This window comes from Prionailurus bengalensis, chromosome A1 (genome assembly GCF_016509475.1).
Source record: "Prionailurus bengalensis isolate Pbe53 chromosome A1, Fcat_Pben_1.1_paternal_pri, whole genome shotgun sequence".
In the NCBI taxonomy this organism is placed as follows: Eukaryota; Metazoa; Chordata; class Mammalia; order Carnivora; family Felidae; genus Prionailurus; species Prionailurus bengalensis.
The window spans coordinates 110501742-110519735 of NC_057343.1; the positions used below are offsets into that span (position 1 = coordinate 110501742).

At 42.8% G+C, this 17994-nt stretch overlaps 1 protein-coding gene and 1 pseudogene across 3 annotated transcripts in view; one reads left to right on the forward strand and one right to left on the reverse strand.

Moving 5' to 3' along the window:
• The first annotated feature begins 735 nt into the window (after positions 1–735).
• The window catches only part of HSPA4 (heat shock protein family A (Hsp70) member 4), a 48483-nt gene continuing 31224 nt past the window's right edge, over positions 736–17994 (forward strand). Inside the window, exons 1-3 of one of the 3 annotated variants that reach the window (XM_043587764.1) lie at positions 736–1147; positions 14800–14857; positions 17154–17294. In XM_043587764.1, the coding sequence (XP_043443699.1) occupies positions 1041–1147; positions 14800–14857; positions 17154–17294 (306 nt within the window). In that variant the 5' untranslated portion in view covers positions 736–1040. Of the gene's footprint in view, positions 1148–2615; positions 2634–14799; positions 14858–17153; positions 17295–17994 lie in introns of those variants that run through there. The other 2 variants (XM_043587774.1, XM_043587785.1) reach the window with 2 other exon arrangements.
• Positions 10190–11434, reverse strand: LOC122496007 (annotated as a pseudogene).

Sequence of the window (17994 nt, forward strand, 5' to 3'; positions counted from 1 at the left end):
GCTGGCTTCCCGTCCTCAATCTGAAACACTGCGGAAATGAGGGGCTCTAAAGTGAGATTCCTTAGCCTCGACTAATCCTGTCATTTAGTAGCTGGTCTGAACGGACCTAGGTAGCGTGTCATTCATCCGTGTCCCTCGCATTTAGCTCAGGACAGGTGCTTGGAATGTGCTGGAGAGTTCAAGATTTAAGTCACGTAGGTTCCTACAGAATGGTGAGGCACGGCTGAGCGAAAAAACCACCGCGGTGGGACTGAGAAGATTCCTGCCCTTCGCCGGACAGGGCGCGGTCCTGGACTTCAACAGAGCCCCTGCCCAGGCCCTGCTCAGGGCCGCATTTCAAGGGCCTCCGTGTCCTCTATCGACTGACCTACACCGAGGGGAGCTCTCTGGATTTCGAAGATTAGTTTGCGCTCCCATTTGGGGGCGCAACACGTCCCACAACCGGAAGCTTCTTTGATAAAGAAAAAAGGCGGAAGTAGACCAACGGCGCCTCCTCTGTATTTTGCCCCATGCTGGCCCTCCTACTTTCTTTTGGAAGGGGAGGTGCCCCAGTGCTCTTTGCCGCCGTGGGGAGTCGCTGCGGCGGGTTCCGTGCGCAGTCTCAATTGGCTTCCCAAGCATCTTTCCGCCGCTCTGTCCCTTCCGAGGTTCTCGTGCCTGGACGTGACGTCCGCTTGTCGCAATTGGGGGCGGAACCTCAGAAGGAAAGGCGTCTGAGCCGGCGTCTCGCGAGAACATTCCTTTCCTTCGCAGTTCTCGCGCTACAGCTTCACTCTCGTCGCGACGAGATCTTTCGAGATCTCCTCCGCCCCCGCTACCGGCGCCCTCCTCTGCGGCCACTGAGCCGGAGCCGGCCTGAGCAGCGCTCTCCGCTGCGGCTTCCTTCCCACATCTAGGCGCTCGCGAGGACACCCTCCCGTCTCCCGCGAGTCCCCATCCCCTGGCCCACGCGGCTCGCTCTCCACGCGCCAGCCCCGCCAGGGTCCGTGTCCTGTTTCGCTGGCCGGACCTGGGCTCGAGCCCGAACTGTAGCCGGCGCCATGTCGGTGGTGGGCATAGACCTGGGCTTCCAGAGCTGCTACGTCGCTGTGGCCCGCGCCGGCGGCATCGAGACGATCGCTAACGAGTACAGCGACCGCTGCACGCCGTGAGTGTGGGCCGGTCCGGCCGCGTGCACGGGGAGGGGGTGGGTGGGAGGTAGCGCCTGCTCTGGTCGGAGACCCTCGCGCCTTGGGAAACGCGGGCCGGGGAATCACCTCCGTTTCGAACCGAGGCCCCGGTGGGTAAGGAACTCCCACTGGGTGTCAGGTCACAGTGGCCGCGGCTCGCCGTGAGTGTCTGCGCTAGCGGCGAGGCCTTTTTCCACTGGCCTGCCGGTTGAGCGAAGGCTGTGAGTGGGTACTCGTACCAGCGGAGGGTATGGGTAGGACCTGGAGGGGAGGCAGGCTTGGGATGTATAGTGGACCGAGTTCTTCCTTTAGAGGGCAGAGGCAGGCCCAGGGCGTAGTAGCGTATCTTGAGCCCACCACAGAGTTCGGAGCTTGGCAAACAGCAGGCGCCTAATAAAAGTTAGTTGAATTGTACGGGATCCGGTGTCTGCCGGCCGTCTGAAGATGGAGTGGCCAGAATCCCACGTGAGTGGGGGCGGGGCAGCACCCGGAAGAGAGGGAGCCGGGGCACCAGAGGCTCGGGCTCTGGTTGGAGCCGCCAGCCGCCAGAAAGTACTTAAAATCAGTGTCTTTTGATGCTTCTACATTCGCAGTGGTTTTTCACTTCGTTTTAGTATATGGAACTATGTTGGGTCATTCTCTTTCATTCTGTGCGCATCCACACCTAACAGCGTTCCACTTTCACAGTTAATGCATTCCAACCAGGGTGTTGGCCGCAATTGTTAATGAATGACTCAGGGGTTCACTTTGACTTTTAGAATCTATAGTAAGTTATGGGACCAGTATAGACACAGCTCTAAAAAATCCTGACTCACTCAGGTCTTTCCTTGGTTAAAGAGCCTGCTTGTTGACCGTAGAGATACTTTTCAATCCATTGTTTTCTTCTGGGACAAAATCTTTTAAGAAGCCTATTATTTTCTAGGTTATCTTATTTGCCAGGTGGCCCTTCGAGGGCTTCTGTTCCAAGGCCGATTTTTCACCCTAACTTTTGTCACCTTTCAGCAGATTGGTAGCCAAACTAGATTGCTCTGTCCACTAGTCTGATCTTTGCTGCCCAGGGGCTCACACTTCCACTTGACCAGTTTCTGCCCCTTGTTTTATCTAGACCAGGCACTTGCCTGAAAACCCGTCCCAGGTCCTGAAATGTGGTTTGATGGCCTTTTCTCGATTTGTTGATAGTTTATAACAGCTTTATTGAGATATAACCCACGTACGGTACAGTCAACTCACTTAAAGTGTACAGTTTGATCGTTTTTAGTGTAGTCCCAAAACTGTGCCGTTGTCCCCACAATCAATTTTAAAACATTTTCATCCCTCCAAAAAGAAATCCTGTATTCATTAGTTGTCAGACTCCTTCCTATTTTTACAGTTTTTAACAGTGGTTTTTATGTTTTAATTTGTCATTCCAGGAAAGATACCGTGTAGTTTTCTTCCCAAGGCATTGAAGTTTTTGTTTTTGACTATTTAAGCATCAGTTTTCTATTTGATACTGTCTTCTCTAGATCCAAGTGTTCTTCATTTGTAAAGATAGTGCACTGAGTCACATTTTTAACTTTTTGGTCCTTTCTTGCCTAGTTTTTTTTTTTTTTAATTTTTTTTTTCAACGTTTATTTATTTTTGGGACAGAGAGAGACACAGCATGAACAGGGGAGGGGCAGAGAGAGAGGGAGACACAGAATCGGAAGCAGGCTCCGGGCTCCGAGCCATCAGCCCAGAGCCCGACGCGGGGCTCAAACCCACGGACCGCGAGATCGTGACCTGGCTGAAGTCGGACGCTTAACCGACTGCGCCACCCAGGCACCCCTTTCTTGCCTAGTTTTGAACATGATTTCTCTCCAGGGAGAATTCCCTATATTGGAACTAATAGTGTTCCTGAATTTTCTTTCAGACTGTTATCTTAGGCTTTTTTTTTTTTTTTTTTTAATTAAAAAAAAAAAGACAACAGCTACAACAGTTTTACCATGAATTCCATTGTTTGGAATGAAAAGGGTTGCTTTAAGAAAAAAAAAAGATTAAACAAACCGAGGGCTGATGTGGTGTGGATGGGGGGATGGGTTAAATGGGTGATGGGCATTAAGGAGGGCCCTTTTTGGTTTGAGCACTGGGTTATGTGTAAGAGATGAATTCCTGGGTTCTACTCCTGAAGCCAAGACTAGTGTATGTTAATGAAATTGAGAATAAAAAAAACAAAGAAAAAAGATTAGTCTTTCCAAATTGGAATTAATTTTGCCTCAAAGACTAGGTGATGGGTGACCAGATACATCATGTAACTATGATAAAATACTGTGTAGATACTTTTGAGCAATTGAAAAAAAATTTTTTTTTAAAGTTTATTTTTGAGACTGAGAGAGAGAGTGCAAGCAGGGAGGGGCAGAGAGAGAAGGAGACACAGAATCCAAAGCAGGTTCCAGGCTCTGAACTGTCAGCACAGAGCCCGACACGGGGCTCGAACCACAAACTGTGAGATTGTGACCTGAGCCGAAGTTGGATGATTAACAGACTGAGCCACCCAGGCACCCCTTGAGTGATTTTTTTTTTAATCTGTTTCCCCCATATTTTATATTTTCCAGGAACTTCTAGGGATATCATACGTTTTGAACTAGGATTTTGCTTAGCTTAAAGTTCTTTCTTGGTGTCCCAAAGTAGAAGGTGGGAGTGGAAAGGTTGATTTTTTTTTTTTTTTATAGTAGTTATGGAAAAATGGATTTTTGTCTCAGGCACACAGAGAGTATGATGTAGGTTTGCTTTAATGTGATAGTGGAAATGAGATGCAATTTTTGGAGAGTTGGCTATTTTGGAATTACCTCATTTCAAATTGTAGGTGTAACAGTATTTGGAATCAGTTTTGGAGGATCCAGTTAACTTTTGTCCAGAAGAGACTCTTGCTTTTCCACCAAATACAGGCTTTCTAAATTAAAAAAAAAAAAATTGTTTTTTAACATTTATTCATTATTGAGAGACAGAGCACGAGCATGGGAGGGGCAGAGACAGGGGAAGACACAGAATCTGAAGCAGGCTTCAGGCTCCAAGTGGTCAGCACAGAACCTGACGTGGGGCTCGAACCCATGAGCAGTGAGATCATGACCTGAGCCAAAGTCAGACACCCAACCGACTGAGCCACCCAGGTGCCCCAGGTTTTCTAAATTTTAGGAAATATTGAGTGCCTCCTATATGTTAGCTATTGTGCTAAGCCCTGGAGGTACTCTGGACAAATAAATAGGATCCTGCCGTCATGGGCATGGGTGATGGGGAAAAAAACAGATGCTAAACAAACAAGTCACTACTAACTGTGGTAAAGGTCTAGATAGGAAAGTATAGAATATGATGATGAGGCCTGGGTGGGGACACCTAATTTAAATTGGATGTGTGGTGGGGATGGAAGATACTCTTAAAGAAGTGCAATGTAAGTTAGGCCCTGGAGGATGAGTAGAAATTTACATGGAGGTGGTGGGTGGGTCTAAGGAAGAACTGATCCAGGAGCTGATCCAGAACAAGTGATGAAGACCTGAAACATTTAAAAGAGCTTGGTACACTTGCCTGAGAAGATCATAACTACTCTTGAACCGTTTGAGAGAATGTTGTGAGATAGATGGACTGGAGTGAGGCAGGACTTTGTAAATCATGTTAAAGGGTTTTTATTTAGGTGCAGTGGGAGTTGATAGAATTTAAATTTTAAAAGTATGGTTGCCTTTTTTTGTGGAGAATGGATTTATCTGAGAAGGGGAAGAGAAGAAGCAGGGTGTTACTTAGGTTATTGCAATATTATTCCGTGGGGGGTTATTGCAATAATATCTCCACTAGTGTCGTATCATGCGGGGGCAGTGTGGGTGGCTTTGAGATAAATTTTGGAGTTTTAAATTAGGAGCATCCAAGTTGATGTTGATCATAGGCTTTGGAATAAGATGAAAAGCTTATTTTTATATTTAGTGGGATTATTACAGTAGAAAGGGTACAACCTTAAAGCTCTGGAAAGAAAATGTTACTGGAGTGCCAAACATGAAAGAATTGGGCTATACTTTCCAAAAAGAACAGTGTATAGGATAGAAAAATGAATTACTTATGAAATAATTTCTTTGTGTGAATTGTTTATATGACCCTTTTTGTGGCCCTAGTTCCTAATAAAACATTAGATTAGAAATTTGAAGAGACCAAATTGTCTATTATTAGCTGCCTTTTTTTTTTTTTCAACGTTTTTATTTATTTTGGGGACAGAGAGAGACAGAGCATGAACGGGGGAAGGGCAGAGAGAGAGGGAGACACAGAATCGGAAACAGGCTCCAAGCTCTGAGCCATCAGCCCAGAGCCCGACGCGGGGCTCGAACTCACGGACCGCGAGATCGTGACCTGGCTGAAGTCGGACGCTTAACTGACTGCGCCACCCAGGCGCCCTTAGCTGCCTTTGAGAGAGCAAAAGCTGAAAGAAAGTATGTACTTTCTGGTTAACTGGGAGATCAATAATTGATACTTGTGCGAGGAAAGTATTCCTATGAAGTTCTTGTTTTTGCATGTTATGTAGAGCTAATTATAGCAGGTGGATCTTGGATCTTTTGGATTCAAAGAAAAGGCGAGTTATTTTGTTAACTAAAGTTCAGACTGCTTATCCCATTTACCCTCTTATGTTGAATTGCAGAAATCATGAAAATAGTTCCTTAGAATCACTAATGAGCTAAAATACAATTTTGTATACAAAGTGGGTAGACTATTTGACAGGAACTTTATGCCATTAGGTTCTAAATTAAAAAAAAAATTTTTTTTAATGTTTATTTTTGAGAGGAGCGAGTGGGGGAGGGGCAGAGGGAGACACAGAATCTGAAACAGGCTCCAGGCTCTGAGCTGTCAGCACAGAGCCCAAGGTGGGGCTCGAACCCATGAATTGTGAGATCATGACCTGAGTCCAAGTCAGCACTTAACCAACTGAGCTACCCAGGCACCCCTGAATTGGGTTTTCTACATTAAAACATTTTTTTTCTTGACTTAACAAGATACATGTTTGTTGTAACAAAAAAACACTATGTTGCTAAAGTTTCTTGTCCTTCTCATTATTTGTTATTTGTTGTATATCCTTGTATACCTTTTTTCCAGACTTCTGCAAATATACATAGGGGAGTGGGTGTGTTTAAACAAATAGGATCATACTATATTTTGTAAAATTTCTACACATATATTTTAGACATCCATAGATAGGAATCTACCTTCTTAAATGTGTAATTATAAAAAAAAATATTTATTTTGAGAGGGAGAGAGAGAGAGAGAGAGAGGGTGCTAGTGGGGTAGGGGCAAAGAGAGGGGAGAGAGAATCCCAAGCAGTCTTTGTGCTCTGCGCTGACCTGGACTTTGGGCTCAATGTAACCACCCTCAGATCATGACCTGAGCTGAAATCAACAGTCAGACGCTTAACCAATTGATCCACCCAGGCGCTCCTGTACTTCTATTTCTGTTGGATAGAGTTCCAGATGTTAAATTGCTGGGGCATAGAATATGCAATTGACCCTGTATATCAGTGTGGGGTTCAGGGGTGCTGACTTCTGTGCAGTCGAATATCTGTATGTCAAAAAAGATTCCAATAACTTCACTACTAGTAGCCTACTGTTGACCAGAAGCCTCACTGATAACGTAAATGGTCGATTAACACTTAATTTTGTATATATGTTCTATTTAAAGTAAGTTAGGCAAAAGAAAATCTTACTAAGATCATAGAGGAAATACATTTATACCACTGTATTGTATCAAAAAATCCATGCATAACTGGACCCACACATTTCAAACCTGTGTTCAGGGGTCAGCTGTATATGCTTAAAGTACTGCTGCCAGGATACTTCACACAAATATAAAGGATTAATTTGTAACAGGAAGATAAGTGATATCTCTCACTGGAATTGTGAGGATTGTAATGAGTTAAAACTATGCAACGTTTTTAAGATAAAGCCAGACACAGTAAATATTGCCAAGTATTTTCTAGTATTGCTGTTACTACCTTTTTGTATTTTTTTATTAATCCTGTTCATTAGTGGATTATGTTAGGATAATAAAATGAAGCTATTGAAGTTTGCCTTAAGGGTTCATACATAATTTGCAGCTTTTAATGTGCAAATCTTAATGCCTCAAGAATTTGCTGTGTTGGGGGCTCCTGGGTAGCTCAGTAGGTTACTTGTCTGACTCTTGATCTTGCTCAGGTCTTTATCTCAGGCTCATGAGGTTAAGCTCCACTTTGGGCTTCACACTGGGTATGGACTTTACTTAAAAAAGAAAAGGGGTGCCTGGGTGGCTCAGTTGGTTGACTGTTCGACTTCAGCTCAGGTCATAATCTTGCTCAGGTCATGATCTCATGGTGAGTTTGAGCCCTGTATGGGCTCTCTGTCAGCACAGAGCCTCCTTTGGATCCTCTGTCCTTCCTCTCTGCTCCTCCCCTGCTTGAGTTTTCTCTGTCTCTGTCTCTGTCTCTGTCTCTTTCTCTTTCAAAAATAAACTTTAAAAAGTACATTAAGAAAAAGAATTTGATGTGCTTTGAGAGTAGTGTATCGTTTAAGTGTCTGTTAGATGTTAATTTTGGAGGTACTTCCTAGTTCAGGGGTAAGAGGATAAGCAGTAGCAGAGGATAGAAGGATAGTAGCAGAGGATAGATAAGTAAGCAGAGGATAGTCTGATTAATCTCTTCCATGATGCTTTTGCTTAAATCTATTATTTGATAGTCTAAAGACTATTATGGATTCTGTGATAAATTCATTTTCCTATATTGGTTAAGAAAGCGAATTAGAGCAACAGCTGTTTTAATATCCTGAGCAGTTCTACACATTCTTATAAATATGAAACTGCCTTTTAAGGATCTGTGTTGATTGCAGCTGTTCATAACATCCCATTAGAATGTGCATAAATATTTGGTCAGTAGTGTTTCTTACCCAGGAAGGGGAGAATGATGTTATTCTCTGGCCTAAAAAAAGATGGTTATTTCTAGGACTTAACTATTAGAACAGGGGAGTCTTGAACTTAATTTGAATTAATTTCATGTAAAGCAACCTGTAATTGGGAGTGGAGGAAAAGTAATGTCAGTCAAGTAGCCAAGTCTCTGTTTTTAGCAGCATTGACTTGGAGTTGTGTGGCATAGAGAGGAAGTACAAGATAAAGATTCCTGCTGCCTAGAGGTGTAACCATTCTAGGTGGAAACACGAATGAGATAAAGCAGTAGTAAATAGCATAAGAGAGTAAGAACAGTTGTGGACAGATTATTAAGTACAGACTTAAGCTATCAATGCAGAGGAGAGGTTGCATGCCTGGGGGATGGAGTGATGAGGAAAGGCAGGGAAGGGGCTTGAGCACATAGGATTAAAAGACATGGAGGAAAGGATTGGGATGGTCTAAGTGAAGGTTTAGAAGTGGGAATAAATTTAAGGGTTTTGGTAGGCAGTATGAGAAGCAGATATATATGGGACTTGGAGCTTGGTGGTACTGATTTTGAATCTTAGATGCTGATATTTACCAGTTATGTTTCAGGGCTCATTAACTTCTTTTATAAAATTGGATCCATAATAGTTCTTTTCTCCGAGTACCTGGGAAAATCAAGTGTAGAATGCTTACTTAGTATACTGCCTGGCATATGAAAGGTGTGGGAGCTTGACCTGTTCGGCTGAAGGAGAGGCTTCCTGCCATAGATAAAGATTGGGTGCAGGCTCTGTGCAAATTTTGGAAGTTCCTGGTGAGTGGGGAGTGGTAGATATGTTTCTTTTTAATAGCTTGTTCTATCTTTGTTCCATGTAAAAATCCTAGTGGGGTGATTCGGCCCCTGAATTTTGTTCAGATGGTGTGTTGAGGAGAAACAAACTGAATTTCAGCTTATGTGTTTTTTAGGACCTATTATATTTATTAGAATTCCGTAGGAGTATTTAATTAAATGCTAATAGTGGCCATTCCTGGTGGGGATGGTGGTTGTGGATTTACAGATGTTTATTTTCTTTGCCATACTTTGTTTTCTAATTTTCTGCAATAAGCTTACACTAATTAGAAAGTAGTGGACTAGGTTCTCGAACAGGCCCTAATATTTGACTTAGTCTCTTGGGGCTTTCTTCATATGTGAATATTAGGTTACTTGGCATAAGCTTTTATTTTTAAAATCCTTCGATTTGTGCTGTTTGGCATATTGACCCCCATTCATTTGTTCTTTTTGAATGGAAGTAGGGCTTTTTATTCCTCCTAGGTAGATGATTTTGAAGATGGCTGACTGGATTTTAATGGATAGCTTGAGAAGGTGAAGCAGAACTTTTATAGCAAATTAGTTTGTATATTTTTAAATGAGACTCAAACCAGGGCTTCACTGGAGCTATAATAATAGCTAATATTATTTATAATGTACCAGCCTCTGATATAAGCCCTTTAAAAGTGGATGACCACATTTAATCTTGGTAACAGGTATGAGGTAGGTGCTGTAATTTTCCCCATTTTATTCATTTTTTTTTCCGATCTGCATCTAATCCCAGGTTTATTCAACACATTCCTTTCACTCTACACAGTAAAGTATAAACACCACAGTGCCCCAAATGCTACAAGTTATAAAACTCAAAAACAAAATTTACAGTACTGGCTGTATAATAAAAGCCAAAAAGTACTGTACATATTGCCAAGGTAACCTGCAAAAGACCCCCCCATGAATAACAGCTGCAATAGAGGGGTCCGTGCAGTTATGACTCTGCAGAGCTGGCTCTCAACTTGTTCACCAATTTCAGAGAGAAATGCAGACCTGGGATGTGGGTATGTGTGCATGAGTACATGTAAAAATAGAACCATTTTCAGGAACTAACACGGAGTGTTTGACCCTAGACATTGGAAGAGGACTGGAGCAGGGGAGCAGGGCCAGGCTAGCAGGAACAGCAGCTGCTCAAAAGTGCGTTCCTTCCTGAGAGATCCTGCAGACCAATAAGCAAGGGCATGAGCAGGCCACCAGATTAGACCTCCGTCATTTGTGGATATGAAAATCATACCCCCAGGCTGGGGCCGCACTGCTACCCTGCTTGTCCTTGATGGCTTTGCCACTAAAGTGACTCTCTCATGAACTCCTGAAAACTGGAGATCATCTTTATGGGCACAACCCCAAACCAGTAATACTCCTGCAACTGGAACTCTGCTGTCAGAGGAAATGTCTCAGTTGCTGTTGTTTGGGCCAACCTTGAATAAGGAATTTCTTTCCTCCCTACCAATCCTGTTTTGCTTAGAAAATTGACAGAACTGAAGTGGATGGGATAGAAGTCACAGCGCAGAGGTTCGGTGGCCCTATTTATCGGGAGGAGTTGGAGCTGGAGCAGCTCCTGTGGCCACAGCAGCCACGAGGGGAGTGACATCCCTGGCACACGGGGAGGCCTGCGCCTCAGGGAACTCTGTCTTTTTATCTGTGGGGGTGACTGGCACCACATGGTCGGGGGTGGCTGCATTCTTCTGGGAGGGCTGAATCACCTGGGGGCGGCCTAGGCCAGGGAGCCAGCACAGCTGTGCCAGTGATCTCTTGACCATTGATTTGTCCTTTGTCCAACACCTCGTTCGTCTGCATTCTCAGACTCCATAGACGCTTAGCCTGTAGACAGATGGGGGTGCATCCTAGAAAGGATGTAGAGGTTGTAGAAACAAGCATGTTAATCATTTAAGTTTTCCCAGAGGTGGACAATGTCTCCATGATGTGGTCCATGCTCACGTTCCTAGTGAGCCTTCTGATGTGCACTTGGGTTGGTTTAGGGGAAGGACTCTGCTTTTTCCTTTCCTTTGCACCTCTTTTGGGTGGTTTGATTTCAAGTGGGAGCACCGTCTATTGTCGTGTTGATGCCTAGGACTCTGTGAGCCAGAGGAGCTGCTGGAGCTGGAGCTGGAGCTGCAGGGCACGCTGGAACTTCCCCAGCAGCTAGATGCTAAAGAGGAGCAAGGGCCTCTGCTCACACCTGTGCTGGTGGTAGAGCTGGACCACGACCTGGTGTTGCTGCCACCAGAGGAAGCATGGAAGCACTGCATCTCTTCCAAGCTTTATTCCTGCGGTGATCATTCTCACTAGACTACTTGGTGGCCCCTTTATCTTTAGAATGATCCTGGGACTTCTCGGCAGAGTGGTCTTTGCTTTTGGTAGGAGAAGGAGTCGTCTTCTGCCACCGTGACCTTCTCCTGCTCTCCTCAGCTGTTAAAGCTGATGCCCTAACTTCCCCATTTTGGAGACGAGCAGATAGAATTTCAGAGATGTTAAGCGGCAGAGAGGTCATGCAGCTAGAACGGCCGAGAAGGGATTTGGACAGATCCATACTGATTATACGGATTCTAGAGTCTGAACTCTTCTTACTGCGCTTGTATCCAAACCAGTAAAGTTGATGGCAAGGTGGAAAACCTAAGGATTTCTTTCTTTAGTGCAATGGGCTTACTATTAAAGAACTTTGTGGAGTGTAATTTGCTTTGTAGTGATAGGATATTGATTTTCTATGATATGCTAAGGAAAATGTGGACTTTCCACATACTTGCAGGAGTTATGCCTTGTTTGAGGTGTTAGTGCTGTATCATGTGGTGAAGATTGACATTCCAGTAGTGACATTTGATTGTTCTGTAAGAAGTTGTAACAGTAGTGTGTGTATGTATGAGCCAAAAAAGGATGAATACAGCTGACTCTTGAACAGTTTTAGGGGTTAGGGGTGACAATCCTTTGCATAGTCAAAAATCTCCTTGTAACGTGACTAATCAAAAACTTAACTATTAATAGTCTACTGTTGATTGGCAGCATTACTGAAAAACAGTCAACACATTTTATGCATTATATGTCTTATATTCTGTATTCTTAGAACAAAGTAAGCTAGAGAAAAGAATTGTCAGTAAGAAGATAATGAAGAGAAAATACATTTATAGTACTGTACTGTATCACAAAATACCTATAGTTCAAACCATTGTTGTTCAAGGGTCACCTGTAATTTGAACTGAGACCAACTTTTATTTAGCTTTTCAAGATGTGCAAAACAGTTTTTTTTCTTTAATTTTCTTTAACATTTATTTATTTTTGAAAGAGAGAGAGAGACCAAGCACAAGCAGAGGAGGGGCAGAGAGAGAGGGAGACACAGAATCCAAAGCAGGCTCCAGGCTCTGAGTTGTCAGCATAGAGCCCTATGCGGGGCTTGAACCCACAAACTGTGAGATCATGACCTGAGGCAAAGTTGGACGCTTAACTGACTGAGCCACCCAGGCACCCCAAAAATTTTAGATCCCTGCCTCGAACCACATACAAGAAAAATTCCTGATTAGTCAAATATTTAAAGGTTTATAAGTTAAATTTCAAAATAAAACCATATATTTACTGTTAAAGCAGATGTAGATTTTAAAAGTAGGTAAAAATGTTAACTGACTTCGAGAACATTACCTACGGCAGCTCTGTATAATAGAACATTCTTTGAGGTGGAGGTGTTCTGTATTGCATAGCCCAAAGTCCAGCAAGTTTTAACTTGGTTTTAAGTTTTAAGTTTTGTTTTTTTTTTTTCAACGTTTATTTATTTTTGGGACAGGGAGAGACAGAGCATGAACGGGGGAGGGGCAGAGAGAGAGGGAGACACAGAATCGGAAACAAGCTCCAGGCTCCGAGCCATCGGCCCAGAGCCCGACGCGGGGCTCGAACTCATGGACCGCGAGATCGTGACCTGGCTGAAGTCGGACACTTAACCGACTGCACCACCCAGGCGCCCCAAGTTTTAAGTTTTAAGAGGTAGAAATAAGATGAAGTTTTACTTGAAGGACATTGGGAAGGATTCACAGACAGAGTGGGTGATGCTTCTGGAGAATGAGTGAGATGCATATAGAAGGGCCAAGGCATTGCAGGTGGCAAAAGTGGTATGAGCAAAGCAGAAGGATTGGATGACTAACTTGTGTTGGGTCACTTTGCCTGAGATGCGGGTGGAAAATGGGGTTGGGGTTGGGTTGGTGAGAGGTCTTAAGTTCCACAGTTAAGGAACCTGGGCTTTATTTGTTGGTTATTGATTTTGTTTGGAATTTAATCACAAGCAAGACCACTTCAGAGTTCTCCAGGTAGAAGGGAAAATTAACCTTCAACAGGATATATAATGAAGTTGAGAAAATTAATGTTTTTTATTGTAAGACCCAGTGCTTGTTTTGAGGAGATGAAGGTTTGAAGAAAGGGCTGCAGGAAACAATGGAAGATAAATAATGTTGCCCTATAATTATGTTGGGATTGAGGTGTTGGTGTGATACACCTTAGAAATTCAGCTCTGGTGACATTTAGAAAAGATGTGAGTTTACCATTGTTAGGCTTAGGCTAGAAGGCCTTTTTGGAGTGGAGAGGGTGAATGGAGTGGATAAGATTATCATTAGCATTTTCTAAAGGGCAATATGGGCTGTGATAGAGATATTTATGTAGTAATGAGGACATTTAAAAAGAAATTTTAGTGGCTAGTGTTATATATATGCAGAAAAGCTAAGCTTGTTTCTAGGAGGCTACATCCAGCACATTCTAGTCCTGCAGAGTTTAGAGTTCAGAGCATATCTGAGGAGATCCTAGGCTATGCCATACTCCTACAGGGCACAGCTACCTTCAACTGCTCTGGGAGATCGGTTCACAGGGGTTCTTAACCTATAGGGTGGAAAGGGCCACCGAGACACAGAAAGGCCCAGCCTCCTGGCAGATTGCACAGGGCTAGTAAGTTTATTAAAGTAAAAGAATTCTCAATAGGTCATTTAATATAGTCAGATTTGGACCAAGGCAATATGACTCCAGAGCTTAGTTAACTCTAAATTGGAAGAACTAGGGGTCTAGGGCAGATAGAGAGGGTCCAAGGTAGGGTGTAAGGTATGGAGAAAGGATCTAGAGTCTCACTTCATTGCTTTTAAGTTGTGTGACCCCGGATAAGTTTACTTTACCTTTTTGGACTCAGTTTCTTTTCCTATAAGAGAGGGATAAGATGGAACTCTTGAGAATTTAATGAGGTAATAAATGTAAACAGTTTGGGGGCGCCTGGGTGGCGCAGTCGGTTAAGCGTCCGACTTCAGCCAGGTCACGATCTCGCGGTCCGTGAGTTCGAGCCCCGCGTCAGGCTCTGGGCTGATGGCTCGGAGCCTGTTTCTGATTCTGTGTCTCCCTCTCTCTCTGCCCCTCCCCCGTTCATGCTTTGTCTCTCTCTGTCCCAAAAATAAATAAAAAACGTTGAAAAAAAAAAATGTAAACAGTTTGTATAATCATTGCTACTAAAGTTAACTTTTACTATATATAGGTGGACAGAAGTTCTCCAGGTTTATAGGCTACTTGGTGAGGTTGTAAGCTGTTTGAAAAGGCAAGATGTATTAGTAAGGGGGTACATTACTTTGTGTTGGCATTTTGAGCCCCAGACTTGAAGAATAAGAGAATAGTGGAGATGGGCTGGTCCACCTCTTGGTAGTATTGTGAGACAGATGGTTATCTCATCAGATTTGTGCTTCAAAGTCTAAATGACAGGGCTCCAGATGCCGCCCATTCTCATGGATAGTTGTACTCAATGGAGAGGGCAAAATCAGATTTACTGTGTGCTTTTACAAATGTGGCTTTTTAACCTCACACTCAGAAAACTTGCCTGCTCTGGTGATGTAATCCTGCCTGGACGTAATGTTGCAGTAAGGTTTGATGCTTAAATGTTTTTTCTTCTAGGGCTTGCATTTCTTTTGGTCCTAAGAATCGTTCAATTGGAGCAGCAGCTAAAAGCCAGGTAGAGTTTTTTTTTTTTTTTTTTTCCTAAAATGACTGACTTCTCTGTTTTGTCCATCTTTTCATTCAGCAGTTATTGGAGTGCCCTTTACGTGCCTAGTATGGCAGTCCCTAAGTGGACAGCTGAGAAAGACAGGTCTGATCTTAGTCTCCTGTGCTTGAGTGAGAAGCAAATAGCTTTTTAAAATGACATAAATGGTATAATCTGTTTAACGTAAGACACTAGGAGGTATTTTGCCCAGATCTTGTTTAAGCAAAGCTCACTTATTCCCATTTATTTTACGTGTTCCTTAAAGTCTGTCTTTTTGGGTCTTCATCTTACTCCTGCTTGGAGTCATTGTTGTTTGTAGATTTGATCTTGTTAATCAGGGTTCTTAAAGAAGGAAAGCATACTTGTAGAAGCACACTTGACATTAGTTTACTTTATTTACTTTACACCTGACATTCTTTGTTGGTTCTGAGTAACCAGAGTGTCACAACTCCCAGGAGTTCTGTGTTTGAGGGCCTGAAATGACTGTAAAAGAGTTGCATATTTGATCTTTTTTCTGGTTCAGCCTGGAGCACCCTGTCTTTTTTCTGGACTGGGCAGGGCTTCCGATTTAAAAGCCCCTAGCTGGCTTAGTTGGAAGACCATGCAACTCTTGATCTTGGGGTCTTGAGTTTGCGTGCCATGTTGAGTGTAGAGGTTACTAAAAAAAAAAAAAAAAAAAAAAAACACAACAACAACAAAAAAAGCCTGAGACAATGGAAATGGTGCTTAGCCAATAGACTTTTAGTCACATATTTAGTCACATTGGGTGTTTTATAATCTGATTTTCAAAAAGTTGAATATATGTTAGGAAGCAGTAGATACCAAGTAGAGAACTAGTTTGGGATGTCTTGCCTTCTGAAATTCCAGTGAGTTCTTTTGTTTTGAAACTTGCTTTCATTATTGAGAATAGTTAACTTGTACTCAACTGCCTGTCTACTTCTAGGATGACATAGTTATTGTGATACTGAGTTTCTGCTTGGCAGCCTACTGAAGTAGGGCCTGGTTTTGGAGGCCTCCTATTGTTTTGTAAAAGGACTTCTGTCTGCCTTTTAACATAGCTGACAAGAGGAGCTCTGCGGTTCTTACAAAAGTAAAAGAAATTTGGAAGTGAAACATAGTATCACTGTTAGTATCTTAATGTATAACCTTTTTTGCTAAGGGTTTAAATGATTCCTTCACTCTAAAAGTGAGATCATACCATATAGATACTTACTTCCAACTTTCTAAAATAATGTTACCCACTGTATATGGATACATTTTATTTTTTTAACCCATTGTCCTGTTAATTGACCATCCATGCTGTTTCCAGTTTTCTCCTATTATGAATAATACTTGGTCACTGTCTTGCATTTATTTTTGTGTACTTAATGTTATCTTTTTTTTGTAATCTTAAGTTTCCTTCACTAGAATTTCTGAATTGATATTGCCAAATTGACTCCTGAAAAGTTTGAATCACAGACTATGGTAATTTTTAAAAATTAAAGGTCATTTTATGTAAATGTTGATTAGAAGTTTAAGAATCACAGATACCTTTGTACATGTCTTCATGGAGAAGTAGGACAAGCTGGGCTCTAGTGCCATCCCTGCCACTATGGTCTGTACAGGTCCCTTATTCCTCACTTCACATGTGAGCAGATCATACAGAAAGGTGTAATGCCGAAGAAAATGGAACTCAGAAGGAAACTTTGTGGAGTTAAAATGTTGCTAATTGAGTCTGAGGCTGCTGAATTTTATTTTCAAACTGTATTTTGAGAGAGAGCACAGCACACATTAGTGGGAGCAGAGGAGGGGCAAAGAGAGATGAGAGAGAATCCCAAGCGGTCTCCAAACTGTTAGCACACAGCCTTATGTGGGGCTCGATCCCATGAACTGTGAGATCATGACCTGAGCTGAAATCAAGAGTCAGACTCTTTTTTTTTTTTTTTTATTTTTATAATTTTTTTTTTTTTTTCAACGTTTATTTTTGGGACAGAGAGAGACAGAGCATGAACGGGGGAGGGGCAGAGAGAGAGGGAGACACAGAAACGGAAGTGGGCTCCAGGCTCTGAGCCATCAGCCCAGAGCCTGAGGCGGGGCTCGAACTCACGGACCGCGAGATCGTGACCTGGCTGAAGTCGGACGCTTAACCGACTGCGCCATCCAGGCGCCCAAGAGTCAGACTCTTAACTGACAGAGACACCCTGGTATCCCTGAATTTTTTTTTTTTTTTTTTTAATTTAATTGCTCCTAGTCTTTTTACGTTTGACTCTGATATTCCTTCTCTTAGGTGATCTCCAATGCAAAGAACACAGTCCAGGGGTTTAAAAGATTCCATGGCCGAGCATTCTCTGATCCATTTGTGGAGGCAGAAAAATCTAACCTTGCATATGATATTGTGCAGCTGCCCACTGGATTAACTGGTATAAAGGTAAGGTTCTCAAAGTGATGCCTTATGAATACAGTGTTTTATTTGTATCTTTTATTCTGAGTTCAAGTTGTAGTGAAAACGTTAACAAATGTTTAGGAGAAGCTTTTGCTAGTAAAGACCATTTGGCATTTGGCATTTTTTGAATGACCTGGAATTTGATTGGGAGTGATAGGTGGCACTGTTACTATGGGTTGGACTGATGGGTGGTAGTGGTTTGAAGTTAACACTGCCATTGCTGCTTGTCTTGTTTACTGATGGAGCAGTCTTTCCAGTGTGATTTTAGTGAATGACTTTCTGCAATACCAGCAAAGAAATTTACACTTTAAAGTCACTAATGAAATGTATGGTCACACTCTTGACAATAGGACTTAGATTGGAAAGAGGTATTGTTCTTTTAGGGAAAAGGGAGATTAGTTTTGGTATCTCTGTGACATCCAGAAGACTTTGTGAAGTATTAAGTGAGCTGATCATACAAAAGAGGTGAGAGGCTCAGGGATGGATAGGATGGGCACACTCTTCCCTCTACTCAGAGGTGGTAGGAGGAATCCAGAAGGGTGGATCGACCTTTCCACGCAACTCAGTTTAGCAAGAGGAGATTTGGTGTTTGAGACACCCCAGTTGGAGAAATCATGATCACGGGAATAGGCTCAAATGTAAGAGATGATGAGGATGATATGAAAAAGGTAGTCAGTTGTGCTGT